Source organism: the organism of the source record quoted next, unplaced genomic scaffold, assembly GCF_019419815.1.
Source record: "Pyrus x bretschneideri cultivar Hongxiangsu unplaced genomic scaffold, Pyrus_bretschneideri_v1 Contig25, whole genome shotgun sequence".
In the NCBI taxonomy this organism is placed as follows: Eukaryota; Viridiplantae; Streptophyta; class Magnoliopsida; order Rosales; family Rosaceae; genus Pyrus; species Pyrus x bretschneideri.
The window spans coordinates 2791873-2811282 of NW_025999557.1; the positions used below are offsets into that span (position 1 = coordinate 2791873).

General features: G+C 34.9%; 2 protein-coding genes and 1 pseudogene across 3 annotated transcripts; all 3 read left to right on the forward strand.

Moving 5' to 3' along the window:
* The first annotated feature begins 492 nt into the window (after positions 1-492).
* On the forward strand, positions 493-6911 carry LOC103949954 (protein trichome birefringence-like 41). Of its 2 annotated transcripts, none has more exons than XM_009361091.3 (5): positions 493-883; positions 3898-4069; positions 5739-5914; positions 6017-6175; positions 6519-6911. In XM_009361091.3, the coding sequence occupies exons 1-5, from the start codon at positions 585-587 to the stop codon at positions 6811-6813; spliced, it is 1101 nt and encodes a 366-aa protein (XP_009359366.1). In that variant the 5' UTR covers positions 493-584; the 3' UTR covers positions 6814-6911. The 2 variants fall into 2 exon arrangements, with proteins under 2 accessions (XP_009359366.1, XP_018503641.1); XM_018648125.2 differs by lacking the exon at positions 493-883 and adding an exon at positions 2146-2826.
* Positions 6912-7929: 1018 nt separating this feature from the next.
* LOC103949950 (protein trichome birefringence-like 37) lies at positions 7930-12322 on the forward strand. Its single transcript, XM_009361084.3, has 5 exons — positions 7930-8253; positions 9599-9770; positions 10826-11001; positions 11216-11374; positions 11836-12322. The coding sequence occupies exons 1-5, from the start codon at positions 7991-7993 to the stop codon at positions 12140-12142; spliced, it is 1077 nt and encodes a 358-aa protein (XP_009359359.1). The 5' UTR covers positions 7930-7990; the 3' UTR covers positions 12143-12322.
* A 3726-nt stretch (positions 12323-16048) lies between these two features.
* LOC103949965 lies at positions 16049-18731 on the forward strand (annotated as a pseudogene).
* The last annotated feature ends 679 nt before the right edge of the window (positions 18732-19410 follow it).

Sequence of the window (19410 nt, forward strand, 5' to 3'; positions counted from 1 at the left end):
TTAGTTTTTCTTTAAAAGAATGACATTGCCATTACTATAACATGCCAACCAAAAATTTTTGCATATCGAAATTTGATATACCCAAATTTTAGCATGGTAATAGTAATGAATTTTGTCATATCAAAAGTTTGTTATGGTAATTAGTATGAGAGTTTTAGTACCGTATCAAACCCACATCTATGCCAAGGGGGAGCTTTGATACCATCTTAAATGTAGTTTCGGAAGTTTCGAAATTTACTTCAATTGCATTAATTTTGATTGTACTAGAATACAGGTGTATATAATTACAAAAATCCCTACTGCATAGCTAATTGGTAATTTGGTACAAAGTAAGTAATAATCCCATGATGCTCTCCCTTATTGACGTTGATTGAAGGCTGACGAGGGAAAGTATCATAAGGAGATCATTTGAATTTCTCAATAAGTTTCCATCCTCTCTCTCACGTATATACAGACAAGACATAAATATAGCAGCTATAAGAGATAAAGAGAAGATAGAAGAGTTTCTAATCCCATTATCATTTCTTATAAACCCCTCTCTCTCTCTCTCTCTCTCTCTCTCTCTCTCTCTATACAAAAGACTCATGGGTTTCTGGGTTCATAGTAGTTTTTGCGCTAGGAGTGTAGCTGTTCTCCTCCTCCTTGTTGTTTGTGATTACCAAGCGGTAGTATTAGCAAATGGTGCAAGAAGTGATGAATCAATATCATCGTCATCGTCGTGTGATTTCTTCAAAGGGAGATGGGTTTTGGACCAGTCCTACCCCCTCTACAATACTTCCTCATGTCCCTTCATTGAGCACGAGTTTACCTGCCAAAAGAATGGCCGTCCCGATCAGATATACACGAAATACAGATGGCAACCACATGACTGTGATTTAGCAAGGTGCACACCTCTCTCTCTCTCTCTCTCTCTCTCTCTCTCTCTTGATTTCTCTTGTTCTACTTATTATAATGCTTTCTGTTGCTGCAATATTATTGCTTATTGTTTTCCTAGTTGTTGGCTTGTTGGCTTGCTGCAATATTATTGATATTAAGTTCAAAATTTATGTGACTAAAAATAAAAATTCATGAAATTTATAAATTCTTCTGTTTATTTTGGAGACATGAATTACAATGTTTACATTTGAAATCCCACATTCCAAATTAATTCTAAGAAAATTACTTGTTTTGGTAATTTTTTCGAAATATGAAAAGTAAATTTAGATCTAGTTGTGTGTGTCCCTATATTCCAAATTAATTCTAAGAAAATTACTTGTTTTGGTAATTTTTTCGAAATATGAAAAGTAAATTTAGATCTAGTTGTGTGTGTCCCTATTTTACATTTGAAACAAATGAACTTAATTTATATACTTCCTGGCGGGAAACATCCTGTGAACAGAGTATATCAATGTTTTGTTTAAAACAGAAATTGTGGCAGAGGGACCGTGGCCCCTGTGAATACATAAAGCGACTCTCCCCCAATGATTTTCCTAAGAAATATAAATGTTTGGCTGCATGGAAATGTCGGTGGTCGCAGCCTTTCATTGGTGACAGTTGCACCGTTTGGTTTGTGTGAGCTGTGATTGTCTTGGCATGGGATGGCACGGATGGTGATATAATTATTAGTTTATTTCTTTCTACTTTTATAGTCTACCCACCCACTCATATCATATGGCCTCTACTCATGTGACAATTAATCAAATTATTTATTAAAGACGTGTTAGAGCTCACGGGATTCGGTGGTGCCATATTGTTGTCATGTCAGTTATTCGTGTTTGATATAAAATAAAATTATCATATGATTAGGTTCATAGAAAGAGCTAGGATGATTTTAGGATAAATTATATAAAATTACTTTAATTATAAGTCGAATAATATTATTATATCTTATTTTTTTAAAATGATAATGTTATACCTTATCTTACGAATTTATTTCAATGTTAGACATCCGTCAATTTTTCGGTTAATTTCTCTGTTAAATGCTGAAGTGACTAGAGATGAGGCTCACTTACTAATCCAACTGAATTAAAAAACAATTAAATATATTTTTAATAATTAAAAATTAAAAATTAAAAAACTAAACAAATAAAAATTGGCACAGAGATGCGAGTCTTCCCTTTCCTCCACCTGCACCAACCATTTTTCTTCTCCTCTTCGACAGCCACCAAATCCTTTCCCACCCGTCCCCCCAACCTTTCCCCACCACCCCCCCTCTCTCTCTCTCTCTCCTTTCTCTCCCCTCTCTCTGGACAACCTGCAATCTGCAATTTAAAACTTTAAAATTTAAAATTCAAAAAACTAAAACACCATTCCACTGTCATCAGCCCACTTAGACACCATTCCACCGTCATCAGCAGGTTCATCTATACCATCCTCAAAGATATAGTACATATTGATGCACTACGTTCATGCCGCCGACGTCGAGCGACTCAAGCTGGTCGAATCCGGAGGTGGCCGGACCAATGGTGCATACGAGCTTGGTGCGCCTGGTGGAGAGAAATTCGTTCTCCCGGAGCTCAGCTTCGGTGACGGCGTCGACCTCGATGGAGCTGGAAAGAGCATGGTCGGCTTGCGAAGAAGAGGATTGGAGCCCTGAGGAGGATGTGCCGTTGTCGGTGACGAGAACTGAAGGCTCGCAATTGGGGAAGGAAGCTATGATGGAGAGCTTTGGGAAGACAGGGGAAGCGGTTATGGTGGTGGTGGTGACCGGCAACCGACGATTGGACTTTGCATCTCGCAGTGCGTGGTCCTTGGATTTGGGAGGACGGGTGGGGAAGGGTTTGGTGGCTGTCGAAGAGAAGAAGAAAAAGGGTTGGTGCGGGTGGAGGAAAGGGAAGGCCCGCATAGGTATTTTTTATTTGTTTAGTTTTTTAATTTTTTAATTTTTAATATTTAATTATTAAAAATACATTTAATTATTTTTTAATGCAGTTGAATTAGTGAGTAGGCTCCGTTTCTAGCCACGTTAGAATTTAATAGAAAAACTGATGATATTGGAACAAATTCGTAAGATGAGATATGACATTGTCATTTTTAAAAGATAAGTTAGGATAGTGTCGTTTGACCTATAATTGAGATAATTTTGTGTAATTTACCTATGATTTTACTACAACTTATTGCTTTGGACCTAAATGTGTGTGAGAGAGAGAGAGAGAGAGAGAGAAGGGGGAGGGAGATCTGATAGAAAGAAAATGGGTGGAGAGCGGGAGTTCACTAAACTCTTGGTGAAGAACTCATGATCAGCGGGAGTATCATTTTCAAACTCATGATTAGCGAAAGTCGAATTTAAAATCTCTTATTTATAAATGAAGAAAATTACAATTAGACTTTATAAAAGATTAAAGTAGTGATTTATTAAGAATGTTGATAATAACTACAAAACAATTTGGATTAATTTAAACATTACTGTACCCTCAACAAAAAATTTTAGGGCATTTCCATGTAAACAGAAATCCTAACTCTTAATTCCGTGTTAGTACATTTGGAATAAATAAATTTAAACATTTCATCACCTACCATGCTCGAAAGAAAACAATGTTAAATCTACATGCGTTGAACCTGCAGCCTTCTGCCAGTTTACTGTCATTGAACTGTATGCCTATATGGATTGTGGAGTTGTAAGTTGTCGCGGAGGTCCCTCTCGATTCATGATGAACAATGATTATGTTTAACTTCACTTCCTTTTAACACCCGCGTACACAAGTGGCACCACCACCATATTGATAATTGTTGAATGCATAAGCATATTGTGTACTTAAAATGTCAATCGACACTAGACATAATTTTATGCTGTAGTGATATAACATAACTATTTGATAGGATGAAAACATTATTGATCTAGCATTTACATGTCTTACCTGAATAATAGTTTATCCTATGGGGACCTAGCTTAATGTTTTGTGACTACCTTGTTTTCAGATTTGATGCGCTTGACTTCTTCGAAAGATTTAGAGGAAAGAGCATCATGTTCGTTGGAGATTCATTGAGCCGAAATCAATGGCAATCCTTGACATGCATGCTTCATTCAGCTGTACCAACTGCTAAGTATAATGTGATAAGAGTAAACGATGTATCTATCTTCGAATTCATGGTACGTCAAGTCTCCATTTTGTTTTGGCCATTGCTTTTTATTTGTATGAGAATAATTCTACTATCAAAGAATCTGATAAGTTGTTGTTAGGATATATATGAATTGACAAAACCATTCAATGGTACATTTTTATTTGTATATGTAGTCAAAACTGACAATTTAATAACGTAATACGCTTAAATTTTTAGCAGAAGATGATAATAGTTGTTTAGTTGATAACCAACTTAATTTAAGTGAAGTCAAATCACACATAAATTTGGTAAGGTGAGTGCAAAGCATCAATCCTAACACTTTAGGGTGTAGTCAACTTGGATTTTAGAGTATTTTAATAAACTTTTTTAAGTGACAAATTTTAAAAATTTTTAATAGATTCTACAATCTTATATGGATTTTGACTGATTTATATGGATTTCACTTATAGATTTATATGGATTTGTATGGATTTTTTCATGAATTTCTTAGGACTTTTATCATGCCAATCAACATAGAGCCTACATATGAATTGATCTCCAATTTCTTCTCAACTACAAAACACACTTCACACAAGTACCCAAACTCAAATCCCCCATGTCCCCGCATGCTCAAGAACTGTTGCCAAAGTCGTTTCATTAGGCTAAAATCCATCACCTCTCATTTCCCGGAACAACCCCACCGCATCTCCAGCACACCCCATCTTGCAATACACAGAAGTCATGGAATTCGACGAAACCAAATCCCTCTTAATAATGTCATCAAACACTTTCCGTGCAAAAACCTACTCATCACACCTTGCATACATAGTAATCAAAGAGTGACTCACCTGTCCATCCTTATTCAATGGCATCCATGATTTGTATTGGATTCGAGCAACAACAAACACTCAAAGCTTTAATCGCAACCTTACCAGCAACGACATTAGATTGTTCATCCAATAAAAGCAAAGAACGAAAATCAAACCCATTTTGGTAGTGGGTGGATGGGATTGTTCATCCAATATGGCAGTGGGTGGATCACAGGGGGGATGAGGGGTGGTGAAAGCAAGTTAGAGAATTGCAGATTTGGATGTTATGTGTAGATGGTGAGCTGCTCACTGGGTTCTTAGGTAGGGCCAAAAATGGGGAAGACTATTCCTCTTCTACATATAGAATTTTTCGTTCTTGAACTGAAATCCTAGGGGTGAATGTTGGATTGTTTATGACATTTATTATTTATACTATCAAATCCATCAAAATCCTTCACCCATTAAAATCCTAGCAAATCCTTGATATTTTCACTACACCTAGACTTTTGAGGACTTTTTAAAATCCTAATCAACTACTCATGAATTTGGATGTATTCTTTTAAATCCTTTAAAATCCTAATTTGACTACACCATAATTTCAAAATCTTTTAAAATCATCTTTTAAAATCTCATTGACTACTCTCGAATTTTAAAATCTATTAAAATATTATCAAATCCTAATTTGACTACAATCCCTCTTAGACTTTTTATCAGTTTTATTTCCACCAACTACTTCACGTGAAATTAATTAATTTGGTCTCGTGTGAAATTAATTTGACCTTTCAATTCCCTTGGACAACTACTTGACATGCACTTTTGTCATGATCCTACCAAACACGAAGCACGTGATTCAGCCCCAATTTTCCTTTGGGTAAATGACATGGTGAAATTTGTAATCAATACATGCAGGATTATGAAGTTAAGGTGATGCTAGACCGCAATGTATATCTAGTAGATATTGTAAGAGAAAAGATTGGGAGGGTCTTGAAGCTTGATTCAATTGTGGGAGGCAAGTTATGGAAGGATATTGATATGCTCATCTTCAACACTTGGCATTGGTGGAATCGTAGAGGACCCTCCCAACCGTAAAGTCTATAACTATTATTTACTATAATATTTAATCATCTTTTGATTAATTTTAACTGTATTTAAAAGGTAAAACCAACTTAACTACTATAATTTTGCAGATGGGATTATGTTGAAGTAGAAGGTCAGATGAGCAAAGACATTGACCGGATGCTTGCTTTTCAGAAGGCACTCGTGACTTGGGCTGGATGGGTGGATTTAAACATTGATCCAGCGAAGTCTAGAGTTTTCTTCCAAGGAATTTCTCCCTCTCATTACAAGTGAGTTCCTTACCTAATATTACTAATCTAAGCTAATCATCATTGTAGCACTCCAAAAAAGTTATCATATACTCGCAACACTCTTTCTACTGCAATTTCATTATATTTTCATTAACGAGGAGTGTACCTAGAATGATTAGTTTGAAGTGTCAAATAACAGCTTTATGAATTGAATTTAATTTTTGGGTGAAATATAACACAATAGTTTTAACTTTTTTAATTAGTTGATATCACTGTTATAATTTTCGAATAATTTCTTTTGAAAACTCGTTTATGAAGTTTGTTCCCAAGACATCAATCAAATTAGTAGTCTCTTATTTTCTTTTCTTAATTTTAATTGTAGTGGCAGTGAATGGCATGAACCAAGTGCGAGAAGTTGTGTAGGGCAGAAGGAGCCTTTGCTTGAGTCGATCTATCCAGGAGCTTTACCACCAGCTCTGGGTGTGCTGAAGAATGTGTTAAGCACAATAAAAAAGCCCGTGACATTGCTAGATATAACAAACCTCTCACTCCTGCGCAAGGATGGACATCCTTCAATTTATGGGTTGGCAGGCCGCACAGGAATGGATTGTAGTCATTGGTGTCTTTGTGGAGTCCCAGATTCTTGGAATGAGATTCTCTACAATTTTATTCTTTAAAACATTCAATATTGAAAACCATCGAAAGGATGGAGATTGGACAAGTTCTTGGAAAGAAATGATATGATTTTAAATGATATTCAAATTTTTACGGATTAGGATTCTCTTCATTTTCTTTTCATTTCCTTCCATCATCTTCTCTCACATTCTCTTATTTTGCCTTTATTTTGTTATAAAAAATTAATATAAGATGTTGACGTGACTTAACCGTAACCGTTCAAATAAGAGGGGAGGGAAGGGGAGGGAAAAAAAGAGGGGAGAGAATTCTATTCCAATTTTTACAACTCTTTGTTTTTAGTGTATATCAAATTAAGAGTTTTTGTGATAGTTTTCAAGTTAGAATGAGTAATGATATTCATACCATATTTCTATACCATTTTAGGTGGCATTTGATGTGAACAACCACATCATTTGAAAAATTTACAAAACCCAAGGAAGAAAAGAGAAAGACTTTACCACAATTATCATTTAATTAACTAATTTTTCTTACTTATTTGTTTAGTAAATAATGAACTAAATTTAAAAATATGATTAATTTAAATAATGTGGCTGTTCACACCAAATACCACATAAGATTGTATGAAAATATGATACAAAAACATAATATGAATAGCATTACTCATTGCGATGTGGAAAATCATGCTTGAGCTTAAATTATTGTGAACTAGTTTTGTCTGCACCTTGAAAGTACACCTGTTTGTCATATATATATTTGCTGCCGACAATCATTGCAACTATTTACTTCATTTTTTTTATTTGGTACCAGATCATTTCCCTTTACATTGTTGGAAGCTGGAAAAAGAACATTGTTTTCTACAAAAAGACATGGTTTTCTTTAGAAGGATCTGCCAGTATATAAAAATTTGTTGGAAAATAATTCACGTCAAGAAAACGTCCAAACTAACAAAAGCTATATCAAAAGAAATGGACAAGAAAGAAAAATGGGTATTTGTATCCAAGTAAACCCCACACGAAAAGAAAAAAAAAACACCCCACCCAACAAACTCAAATCGATGACATCCATACAGAAAGCACAGTAGCTAGCGTTTGTTTGCATCTTTCACTCTATCTGAAATCGAATTCCCAATCCATTTGCCACCACACACAATCTATACACACACACACACACACACACACACACATAACACATACATCTTTATTTCTATCTCTGTCAACCATGGGAAATATGTTGCAGGGCTATGGCTTTTTTTCTTATGCTCTACTCATTTTTCTATGCCTCCATTTGGAAGGCCAATATTATTCATATGCAAAAGGATGTGATTTTTTTCAAGGGAGTTGGGTTTATGATGTTAGCTATCCACTCTATGACACATCGGGCTGCCCTTTCGTTGAGGAAGAGTTTGATTGCCAGAAAAATGGACGGCCAGACGATCAGTATCTCAAATATAGATGGAAGCCTGACGCATGTGCACTCCCAAGGTAACGATTTCCATGTTTTATATATGTAGAGCTCTACTGATACAGTTGAAGATTGACGTGACATGAATTTCGTTAATCCTACATATATATGTACATACGAGCTTTGTAAGTTGTTAGATTGTTTAGAGAGTAACGTTCTCTTGCCAGCATGGGTGGAGCCACATACAAGCTTGAAGTGGTTGTGCCCCAACCCTCACAACCAGAATAGGCTAGCTCTGCGCTTAGTAGTAATCAGGCGTTCAATTAAAATTTTCTTTAATCAAAAGTTCAGGTTAACAGCCTTATTAGACACGATTAGCCCCATAACTTGTGTTGATAAAAGGAACCAATGTGTTGATAAATCAGTTGACAATATAAAAAGTAACTCGACCTCTTAATTATAAGTCCTTGTAAGGTTTCTTTTTTCATCGATGCGGAACTCTTTTACTTTCACATCTTAACATGCCCTCCCACGCGTGGCAAATTTTTAAGCCAAATACATGGACAACGTGACTTCGATGACATGGAGCATGTGTAGTCATTGAACTTCGCACGTGGATTAACTTGCTTTGATACAATAAAAAAAATTAAAATTCTACCATAAAACTAATTTGCAATATTAGAAAGTAACTAAACCTCTTATATATAAACCCTTCCAAATTTTCTCCGTTAACTATGTATACTCAGCGCATGTTAGAATACTGCTTGAAAAGATAACATTTGCTTACATGTATATGTATTCAGCAAGGTGGAGACAAGTGGATTCATAAGTAAAGCTTATATTTATGTGCATGTAGCTACGTGCTCATTGCATAAAGCAATAAAGTGTTTTTCCAAGATTTAAGTCCTTGCCGCAAGAACTGGGGCAAGGTTGTAAAATGTCTTCACGTATGATTTGGAACTAATTTTGTGTGTGATAATTCCGTGTCTTCTATATTGATTAACATATGTCTATAAAATTAACTCTTTTTACTCTTGTTGTCATAAAATTAAGACATGTTCATCAATAATAGAGGTGGCCACACACAAAATAAGCGTAGAAGATTTGAACTCTCCTAAATCAAATCATACAAAATCATTGACCTTGACAATATCATGGGTTATTTGACTTTATCATCGCATGATAGAACAGGAGGGGTTGTGATCATAACTAGGCTCCAGCCTTAATTACAATGGCCAATCTTTGACATACTTCACAGTTATGAACACCCACATATACACTATGCGACACAAATACAAAATTTACAAATGTAAGGCACCGACACTTGCACCTTTTAATTCCCTTTTAAATAAGCATATGTAATTACTTGATAGAATTCGGATATATCACATATTTCTCATTTTTCAACGTATATACATGGTACAGATTCAATGGGGAGGACATGCTGAGGAGGTTAAAGGGGAAAAAAATAATATTCGTAGGTGACTCTCTAAGCCTCAATCAATGGCAATCGCTAACATGTATGTTGTATGCTGCTGTGCCCCAAACACATTATACTATAACAAGGAAAGAAGCCATCTCCACGTTTTCGTTGCCTGTGAGTTTTTCAGATGCATATCTATCTAGTTACAAAACACTTTCTACCAACGATATATATGATTAGATATTAGGTTCCTAAACGAAGTGTATATATGTAGCCTTTTGATCACTAACTAGTATACGTGGACAAGTACTATTGAACATTAATCTTAAAAGGGAATTGTTTTGTGCATTCAAAATAGTTATCATGCACTTTTCTTTAAAGAAAAAAATTGTGAGAATGTGAAAGTAAAAGACTCCCACTTCGGTAAGGGGAGAAACTTTGTAAGGGATTTAAGAAGTTCAACTACTTCCCATATTGCCAATTGGTTTTATGGTAGAACCCCAACTTTCTTCATGGTATCAGAGCAGGCTGGTCCAAGTATGAAGCCCAACGGGCGCATGTGCTCCACATTACCTAATACGTATTGTCCACATGTTTGGCTTGCAAGGGTTTATAAAAGGTTGGGTTACTCCCCATATTGTCAATTGGTTTTATGGTGGAATTTCAACTTTCTTCATCATATCAGTGCAGGTCAGCTCACATGTGAAGCTCAATGGCCACACATGCTCCACATCACCCAATTCGTGTTATCCATTTGTTTGGCTTGAAAAATCGTCACACATGCGTGGGTGTGAGAATGTCAAGAAAAAAGAGTCTGGCATCATTTTAAAGGAGAAACCTTGCAAGGGGCTTATAAGAGGGCTACTTCCTATACTGTCAAATGGTTTTCGGTGAAACCCCAACTTTTTTCATGGTATCAGAGTAGGTTGGCCTACATGTGAAGCCCAATGGCTACACATGCTCCCCTGTCACCAATTCTTGTTGTCCACATATTTGGCTTGAAAATTCGCACATCTGAGTGGGCGTGTGAGAATGTGAAGGTAAAAGAGTCATACATTGATGAAAGGAAAAGTCTTTCAATGGCTTATAAGAAATTTGACTACTTTTCCCATATTAACAATTGATTTTATGATGAAACTTTTTTATTTAAAAAAAATAAAAAATAAATAATAAGATTACCAAATGATTATTTTGGAGTGATCACAAAATTAACCCCCTGGATTTTGCAGGATTATGATGTTTCGGTTACTTTATCTCGCAATGCATTTTTGGTGGACCTAGTGAATACAGTAGTAGGCAGGGTTCTAAAGCTGGACTCCATTGAGAACGGGGACGCATGGAGAGGATATGATATGCTTATCTTTAATACTTGGCACTGGTGGCTGCATAAAGGAAACCAACAACCGTGAGATATATGCTACATATAGAAACCTCAAAATACAATAATTGAGCATTGCACCAAAATTATACAATTTAAACATAATTTGTCAGATCTCTATAATTAAGTACTGTATACTACTTTAACAAGTTAATACTTTGAACAAGTTATAATATATTTTGGAAATTAAAAACCTGAATTTGCATGCACTGATTATACATTTTGGTATTACGAGTGTCAGATGGGACTACATTGAAGCAGGAGGTGAGATACTCAAGGATATGGATCGTTTAGTTGCTTTTAGGGAGGGATTAACTACTTGGTCCAAGTGGGTGGACTATAATGTTGATTTTAGCAACACCAAAGTTTTCTTTCAAGGGATTTCTCCGACCCACTACAAGTATGTGCTCGCTGCCTCTTTTAAATCTTCTAGTAAGAAAATAATTAAAATATCACATCCAATAATGTTCGACCTAATAATTTTATCTACTAAATAACGTGCCACAGTAAAATAGATGAATTTAATTTATACGAAGTCTCTCATATACTCAGTCAATTTATTTAGCTTTTTTTTTTTTTTTTTTTTTTTTTTAAACAAACGATATTATCTACCTTAGGGGTGGAGAAGTGAACTAAGCTTCACACTAAGCTAGTCATAATAATGTGGTTCAAATTCTCTTTTGACGATAATTGAACTTAAGACATCTCACTTACAAGTAAAGAGGAATATCATTAGACCGTAGTACTAAGTAGCCATTTATTTTAGTTTTTCCCTTTTATTTTTATTATATTTTGGTTTAATTTCACCCTGAAAAGGGTAACAATTAAATTAATTAATTAGTAATACTAATGGTGGAACAGTGGAAAAGAGTGGAATGGGTCAGACTCAGCAACTTGCAATGGACAAACTCAACCAGTAAGAGGCTCAATATATCCGGGAGGTTCACCACCGGCAGCAACTGTGGTAAACCAAGTGTTGACTGCCATGACATCCGCAGTAATCTTGCTTGACATAACGTTGCTATCGCAGTTGAGAAAAGATGGACACCCATCTACATATGGCATCGATGGAAAGAAAGGAAATGATTGTAGTCACTGGTGCCTTGCTGGTGTGCCTGATACCTGGAACGAACTATTCTACGCAACTCTTGTGGCTACTGATCACTAAAGGAGGAAATATTCTACGCAACTCTTGTGGCTACTACTGAGCACGGAAGGCGGAGATACGCACACATTAAACTAAATTGTTTTAATTTGTTTTGATGATGACCATTATTGTTAATAGTAGCCATTTAAAACCTTACGATAATCGCGTCTGAATGCAGATTCTTCTGCATGAGACTCGTTCTATTTGGTTATGAGATTTCTTTTCCAAGAGGGGTTATGGGATCTTGCGTCTGGTTTGCCCTGGGGGCTTGTATCTTATAAATAAAAAAACCATTTAAACACAACTTACACCATATTGGAGATCAAAAAGTACCAAAGAGTGAGCCCTTGCATTATCTTGGATCTATCTTGGAAAAGAACGGAGAATTGGATGAATATCTCAACCATAGAATACAAAAATGGATGAATAAAGTGGACAAGTACATCAAATGTGTTCTGCAATTGACATATGCCACTAAAGCTCAAGAAATATTTTATAGACAGCAACAAAGCCAGCAATGCTTTATGTTGGACGATCAAGCATCAACACATGCAAAAAATGAGCGTAGGGGAGACGAGAATGCTTCTTTGGATGTGTTGGCACACGAGAAAAGACATGATCAGGAACGAGGATATCCGAGGTAAAACATAAGTGGCTGCAATTGAAGATAAGATGATAATAAATCAGTTAAGGTGGTTTGGACATGTAAACTGAAGACCTATGGATACTCCGGTTAGAAGATTCTATTATGAGACAAAGGCTCAATGCAAAAAGGGTAAGAAAGATCTATAAAGATTTGGAAAGAGACTCTAAGAAAAGACATGAAGTACTTGGAGCTAAGAGAAAACTTGACGTAAAATCAAGCGAACTGGCATGTGGTTTATTATGGACTAGGCCAAATAAGTAATGTACCTATGTGATTCGCCGCAATACATGCGTAATTTAATTATGGAGTTGAAACGTAAATAATGTGATGTTGTATGTGTTCAATTCATTTTATATTTTTGGATTGTCATTTAAATAAGGCTTGCATGCCTTCTCTCCTCTAAATTCTTAATTAAATGGGCTATACATAAAAATTATTTTGTAGCGAATCATTTATTAAGAATGATGCAGTCAAACTCGGATTTGAGAGGATTTTAAAAGACTTTAAAATTCTAGTGTAGTCAATTAAAAGATTTTAAGGGATTTTAGAATCCATCCAAATCTAAGGATTTCAAATCCTTCCACCACAAGTATATATAACCAAAACTAAAAAGAATCAAACCTCACCCCCTAGGATTTCAAATCCTTCCACCACAATCCATTCAAATTCTTTAAAATCCATAGGAATTTTGTAAGAGTCTTTAATCTTCTTAAATCCTATCAAATCTATCTCTTTTAAAATCCTTTAAAATCTTAGTTTGACTACACCCCCTGTTCTTCGAGAAAGGATTTTGTTTCTAGAAGAAAGGCCAAAGAAAGAGAAGAGAGAGAGCTATGGGCATCCCCAAGGGGAAGCTTATGTAAAAGCGACTGAAACTCTCAGTTTTATAAGGTTAAAGAGGCTGTTACAGATTGCCAATACATTCCTATAATTGGGCATTTAATTCTCACATTTTTTTCTGTTTTCGGTCTTATAAAGAACCATAAATTATGTACTTTCTAGATATTAATATCCTTACCAGCCAAATTTTGTTTTGACAAAATGAAAAAGCTAGACTTTGTTTGATGCTTTATATGAATATGTTATTAAAACCCTATAAAACTTAGAGGAAAAATCTTCCAAAATTCTATATATATGGCATCCATTTCCTTTCTTCCCTTCAGTTTTGAAAAGTGGCGGATTTAGAAAATATTATTAGGGAGGTCAGTAACAATAGCACTCCCAGCGTGCAAATTTTTTTTTTTTTAATCGAAATAGTCTGCAAATCGTTACTTTATCGAGTTTTGATAGGCCTGAAGTTATTTGCAAAAACATATTGCACACCTGTTAAACCCTCATTTGCGTGGGTAACTAATATGTTCCAAGGCTGTTCCCATATAATGTTTAACAAAGGAACACACTTATCTTGAACACACTAACAAATTGATTGATCTCATTGCATCTCATTAATATGTTTGTCCAAGAATGATGATTCTTTGTTCATTTTATGAGATTACCATTTCATTTACTTTGCATTTTTGGATAGTCTTTTACTTCGTTCTTTTTTTTTTTTTTTTTTTCTACAATTGTAATAACAACCAACAAACAAGCAAAAGTTAAATAATATTAGGCCTAGACAGTAACGGGGCAACACTTCTCTAACACATTTTATCAAGTAGCTGGAAGGCATATATGAAGGGCAACTCCAACTTTCAAAGACTCAACACCCAAGTCATCTATAGAGATTCACCGGAGGTCGAAGGTCAGCTGACCCCCCTTGACATTAAGTCGGTTCGCCCCTAGTTTTGAAATACATTAATAAATTTCTAGAATGGCTTCTGGTTTAGTTTCATGATATCATTTGTTTCTCTTCTATCTCAGCTGGCTACGTAATGTGCATGGTAATGGTGATGGAGACGATGATAAATAACTAAAGTAATAAAATGGATGCGGTTATTTTGAAGGAAGTTGGATAATTGATAATTCATATTCACTTTACGATTCATCAAAATGTCCATTATTCATTAGTTGAGAATTCGAATGCCTGAAGAATGGTAGACCTCATAAAGAATACCTCACATGTAGAGTGAAACCCAGTGACTATGACCTTCCAAGGTAGACAACTTGTTTTTTTATACAACAATTTGTTCTCCTTCCAAGGTAAACAACTTGTTTTCTTATTTGTCGATACGTATAAATTACCAACAAGATAAAATCGTGGTGTGCCACCTGACAGTGTCTTTCCATAAGGAAAGGTGAAGTATCCAATTGCTAATTATGTATCAAGTGAGCACTATTCAACAGATTGGGCTGGTAATGCTATTAACAGAAGTTCTATTTTTCGTTTGTTTGGGGGAACTTGGTTATGTGGCGTAGTAAAAAACAGAAAGCAATGTTAAAGTCTTTTGTTGAGGCCGACTATAGGGGTATGGCAGAAGGAAATATGTGAACTCCTTTGTATACGTAAACTTTTAAGATGTCTTGGCTTCGAACCAAAGGAAACTATGAAATTATGTTGTGCCAATAAGTCTGCAAGGGAAATAGAGAATAATCTGGTACAACATGATAGAACAAAGCATGTGGAGGTTGATAGACACTTTGATAAAGAGAATCTTGAAAGGAAGATTGTGTCTATACTGTCTGTGAATTATGGGAGCAACTAGTTGATGTTCTTGCTCATAGAGTATCAAGTAAAGCTTTACAATGACTCACTTATCAAGTTGGGTATGTATGATATCAATGCACCAACTTGATGCAGTGTGTTGACTTTATTGTAGATATTTTATCAGTCCTATATTTGGTAGGATTAGAATTTGTAATTGGTTGTTATCTTTAGGATTTAGTTTTCTTATCTTTTGTAATTACTTTCTTTGTAAAATAAGGCATGCGTGCCTATACATTGTAAATTCTAATAATGAATAAAGTAACACAGTATTCAACGTATTTCATTCTTTGATAAGCCCCTTATTTATAGGCTTATGATAATGGGGTTATCCCATACGTTACAAATGGTTGTATAATAATAGCACTTAAGAAATTAGTGGTCCATCCACCAGCATAAGAAGCTACGAGTCCATCCACCCACATTTACAACAAATTCTGTAATTTCTATATATAAATTCCTTACCAGCCTGATTTTGTTTTGACGAAAAAGAAAAAGCTAGATTCTAATTGATGCTTTTTAAGAATATGTTATTAAAACACTGTAAAGTTGAGGAAAATCTTCCAAAACCCTATATATATATATATATATGGTGTCCATTTCCTTTCTTCCCTCCAGTTTTCAGTCACATTAATTTCTAGAATGGCTTTGTGGTTTAGTTTCATGATATCCTCTGTTTCTCTTCTATCTCAGCTAGTTATTATATTGCAACCTTGTAAAGTGCATGGTAATGGTGATGCAGGCGAAGATAAACAACTAAAGCAGTCAAATGGATGTGATTATTTTCAAGGAAGTCGGATAATTGATAATTCATATCCACTTTACGATTCATCAAAGTGTCCATTATTCATCGATCGAGAATTCGATTGCCTGAAGAATGGTAGACCAGATAAAGAATACCTCAAATATAGATGGAAACCGGCCGGTGACTGTGACCTTCCAAGGTAAACAACTTGTTTTCTTATCTGCCAATTTTTTCTCCTTCGAGACTAGCTATTTGATAGTCTTCTTCATACATATAAGGCATTTTAGCCAAAGTGGTCCTCAAGATTGTCACGACTTCTCATTTTGGTCCTTAAGATTTAAAATCGATAGAAGTGGTCCCTGAGATGGTCCACCTTCAATCATTTTGGTCATTCTGTGAAAAATCTCTGTTCAATTGAAGAAAACACCAGTTACCATCAATTTAATAGTGATTTCTCATAGAAGGACCAAAATGATTGACGGTGAACAATCTCATGGACTACTTCTGCCGATTTTAAAGCTCAGTAATCAAAATGGGAAGCATAACCATTTTGGATAAACAGCCTACATAAAACTATTTGCACTGCATTACTACAGATTACACCTCTCAGAGGTAACCCTTTATTATATATCTAAGCTTCTAGCTGGGGGGTTTTTGAGTAAGTTTATTTGAGGAACATTTTTGTAAGGCTCATGGATATTGTATTTGAAATCATTCTTGCGAAAAACCGCTCAAATTCGAAACTATTTAACCACTCAATTAAATGATTATCATTTTAGTCTCTTTCTTATAACATTGTGTATGTCTATTTTTTTCATTAGAATTAGATGTTTGAATGAAATAAAATTCAAAGCGGACCCAAAGTGTCCTCAAATAAAATTATATAATTTTCAATTAAATATATCTCATTTATGCAATATATGGTGCAGATTCAATGGTGAGGACATGCTGAGGAGGGTAAAGGGGAAGAGGATCTTATTCGTCGGGGACTCTCTAAGCTTCAACCAATGGCAGTCACTTACATGCATGTTGCACACTGCAGTGCCCCAATCAAATTATACTCTAGATGACTCCGCATTTTCTTTGCCTGTGAGTTTTCTGCAGGCATACATGTCTACGATCTCTACTCTCAAAGAACTATGGGCGTTCATGAAGGCCATATCTTATACATTTCAATTACTTGGGTCTTTGAAGTATTAGTTTACTAAATTTAACTAATGAATTTTCTTATCTGTGACTGAGCAACAATTATTTAGAATTTATCATTTCGATTAAAAAAATTTGAATTAAAATTGATCTTAATGTGTCACTGACCGGACTTTTATTTGTATCTTTGAATCGGGTGCTTTTAGGCTTATAAGATGTTAAGTATCAATTACAAAGAACTGGAGTTTGCAGGAATATGGAGTTTCTGTTACACTATCTCGAAATACATTTCTAGTGGATCTAGTCAAGACAGAGATAGGCAAGGTTCTCAAGCTTGAGTGGCAAAGCATGGAAAGGATACGACATGCTTATCTTCAACACTTGGCATTGGTGGCTCCATACAGGAAGCAAGCAACCGTAAGATACTAAATTACTAATCTCAGAAATTAATATAGTTTTTAATATATTCATACTGTAAATTAGGATTGAACATTCGAATACGATTATAATTTATCAATGTTGATTCAATGCCTCATAACGTACATATACATATATATGTGTGTGTGTGTGTGTGTGTATACACACACACGGAAGATTTCAAAGATAGACAGTTCGGATCGTGAAAAATATTAAGAAGTAGGCCTCAAAAAAAAAAAAAAAAAAAACTTATATAAAAATTGTCTAAAAAATGATGTCACAAACCCATCCCCTAAGTTAAATATATAATCATGGTTTAGAAAAATTATTCACATTTGTGAAGTAGTAGAACCTTACTTTGCATGCACTCCTTAGTGTAAAAATATCGAAATACTCAAAAAAAATAATTAATCTCTTGTTGTATTGGAGTTTCAAATGGGACTACATTGAATCAGGACGTAAAATACTCAAGGATATGGACCGTTTGATTGCTTTTAGGGAGGGATTAACTACTTGGTCCAAGTGGGTGGACTCGAATGTTGATGCTAACAAGACCAAAGTTTTCTTTCAAGGCATTTCTCCAACCCATTACGAGTATGTTCTTATCATCTTTTTAAATCTCACTGCCAGGTACAAGTTTTTTTAGAAATATCAAATATCACGTCCAATAGTGTTGGTGCCACATAATTTATCTAGCACATTTATTTACTATCGCAATTACGAATGGACGGGCACCCATCTGTATACGGCCTCGATGGAAAACATGGAAATGATTGTAGTCACTGGTGCCTTGCTGGTGTCCCTGATTCATGGAATGAACTATTGTATGCTATTCTTGTGACTACTGACTAGAGAAGAACTTGGGCACGGCCGCACGGGATGTTATGGTGATTGGTGATGATGTCGAGTCATGGAAATTGTTCTCACTAGCTAGAGGAGAAGATATAATAACAAACTTAACTGTTAATTCAATTAGAACATGTAATAAAGTTCATATATGTAACAAAGTCTCAAAGTTTCCAACCGTTGGGGTGCAGTTTGGGTTGATTGAATTTTGGATCCAAGTATTGCCCCAAACCGTATGTTATAGGTTGCGACAATTTAAAATCACAATTTAACCACACTGCCTTGGAACCAATGTAATCAGTTCATCAATGTTGTGATTTAGTTTGGTTTGGTTTGTTTCGGTTTGTGATTTAACATGTGCATAGACTTGATGAAAATTTCAGAACTCTATCAAAATAAGTATTAGGATTAAATTGATAATTCTAATAAGTTTATAAACCTATCAATTTATAAAATTAAAAAAAAAAAATCATCATCAAACTATCAACATCGAAACTTAGATTTACAATCTCATAAATCAAAATATTTAATCTCATAACTCAACCCAAAGTCTCAAGCTTTCAATCACATAACTTCAAGATGTTCATAGAATACTACAATACTAAAATAAATAATATCATATGCATATTTTTATAATATTATATGTATTAGATCAAAACCGCATACTAAATCCATATTTGTATATGTATGTTTTATTAGGGTGCTGCTAAACCCATCCAATTGTTCTATTTTCTCACTTACATTTTAATGAAAATATTAATGACATATTTATCTTTTTAGGTGAAGAAGCGATCACAGTATCATTTTTTTAAACAAAAAACTCGATGGTACGAGAGAAATTTACTTGT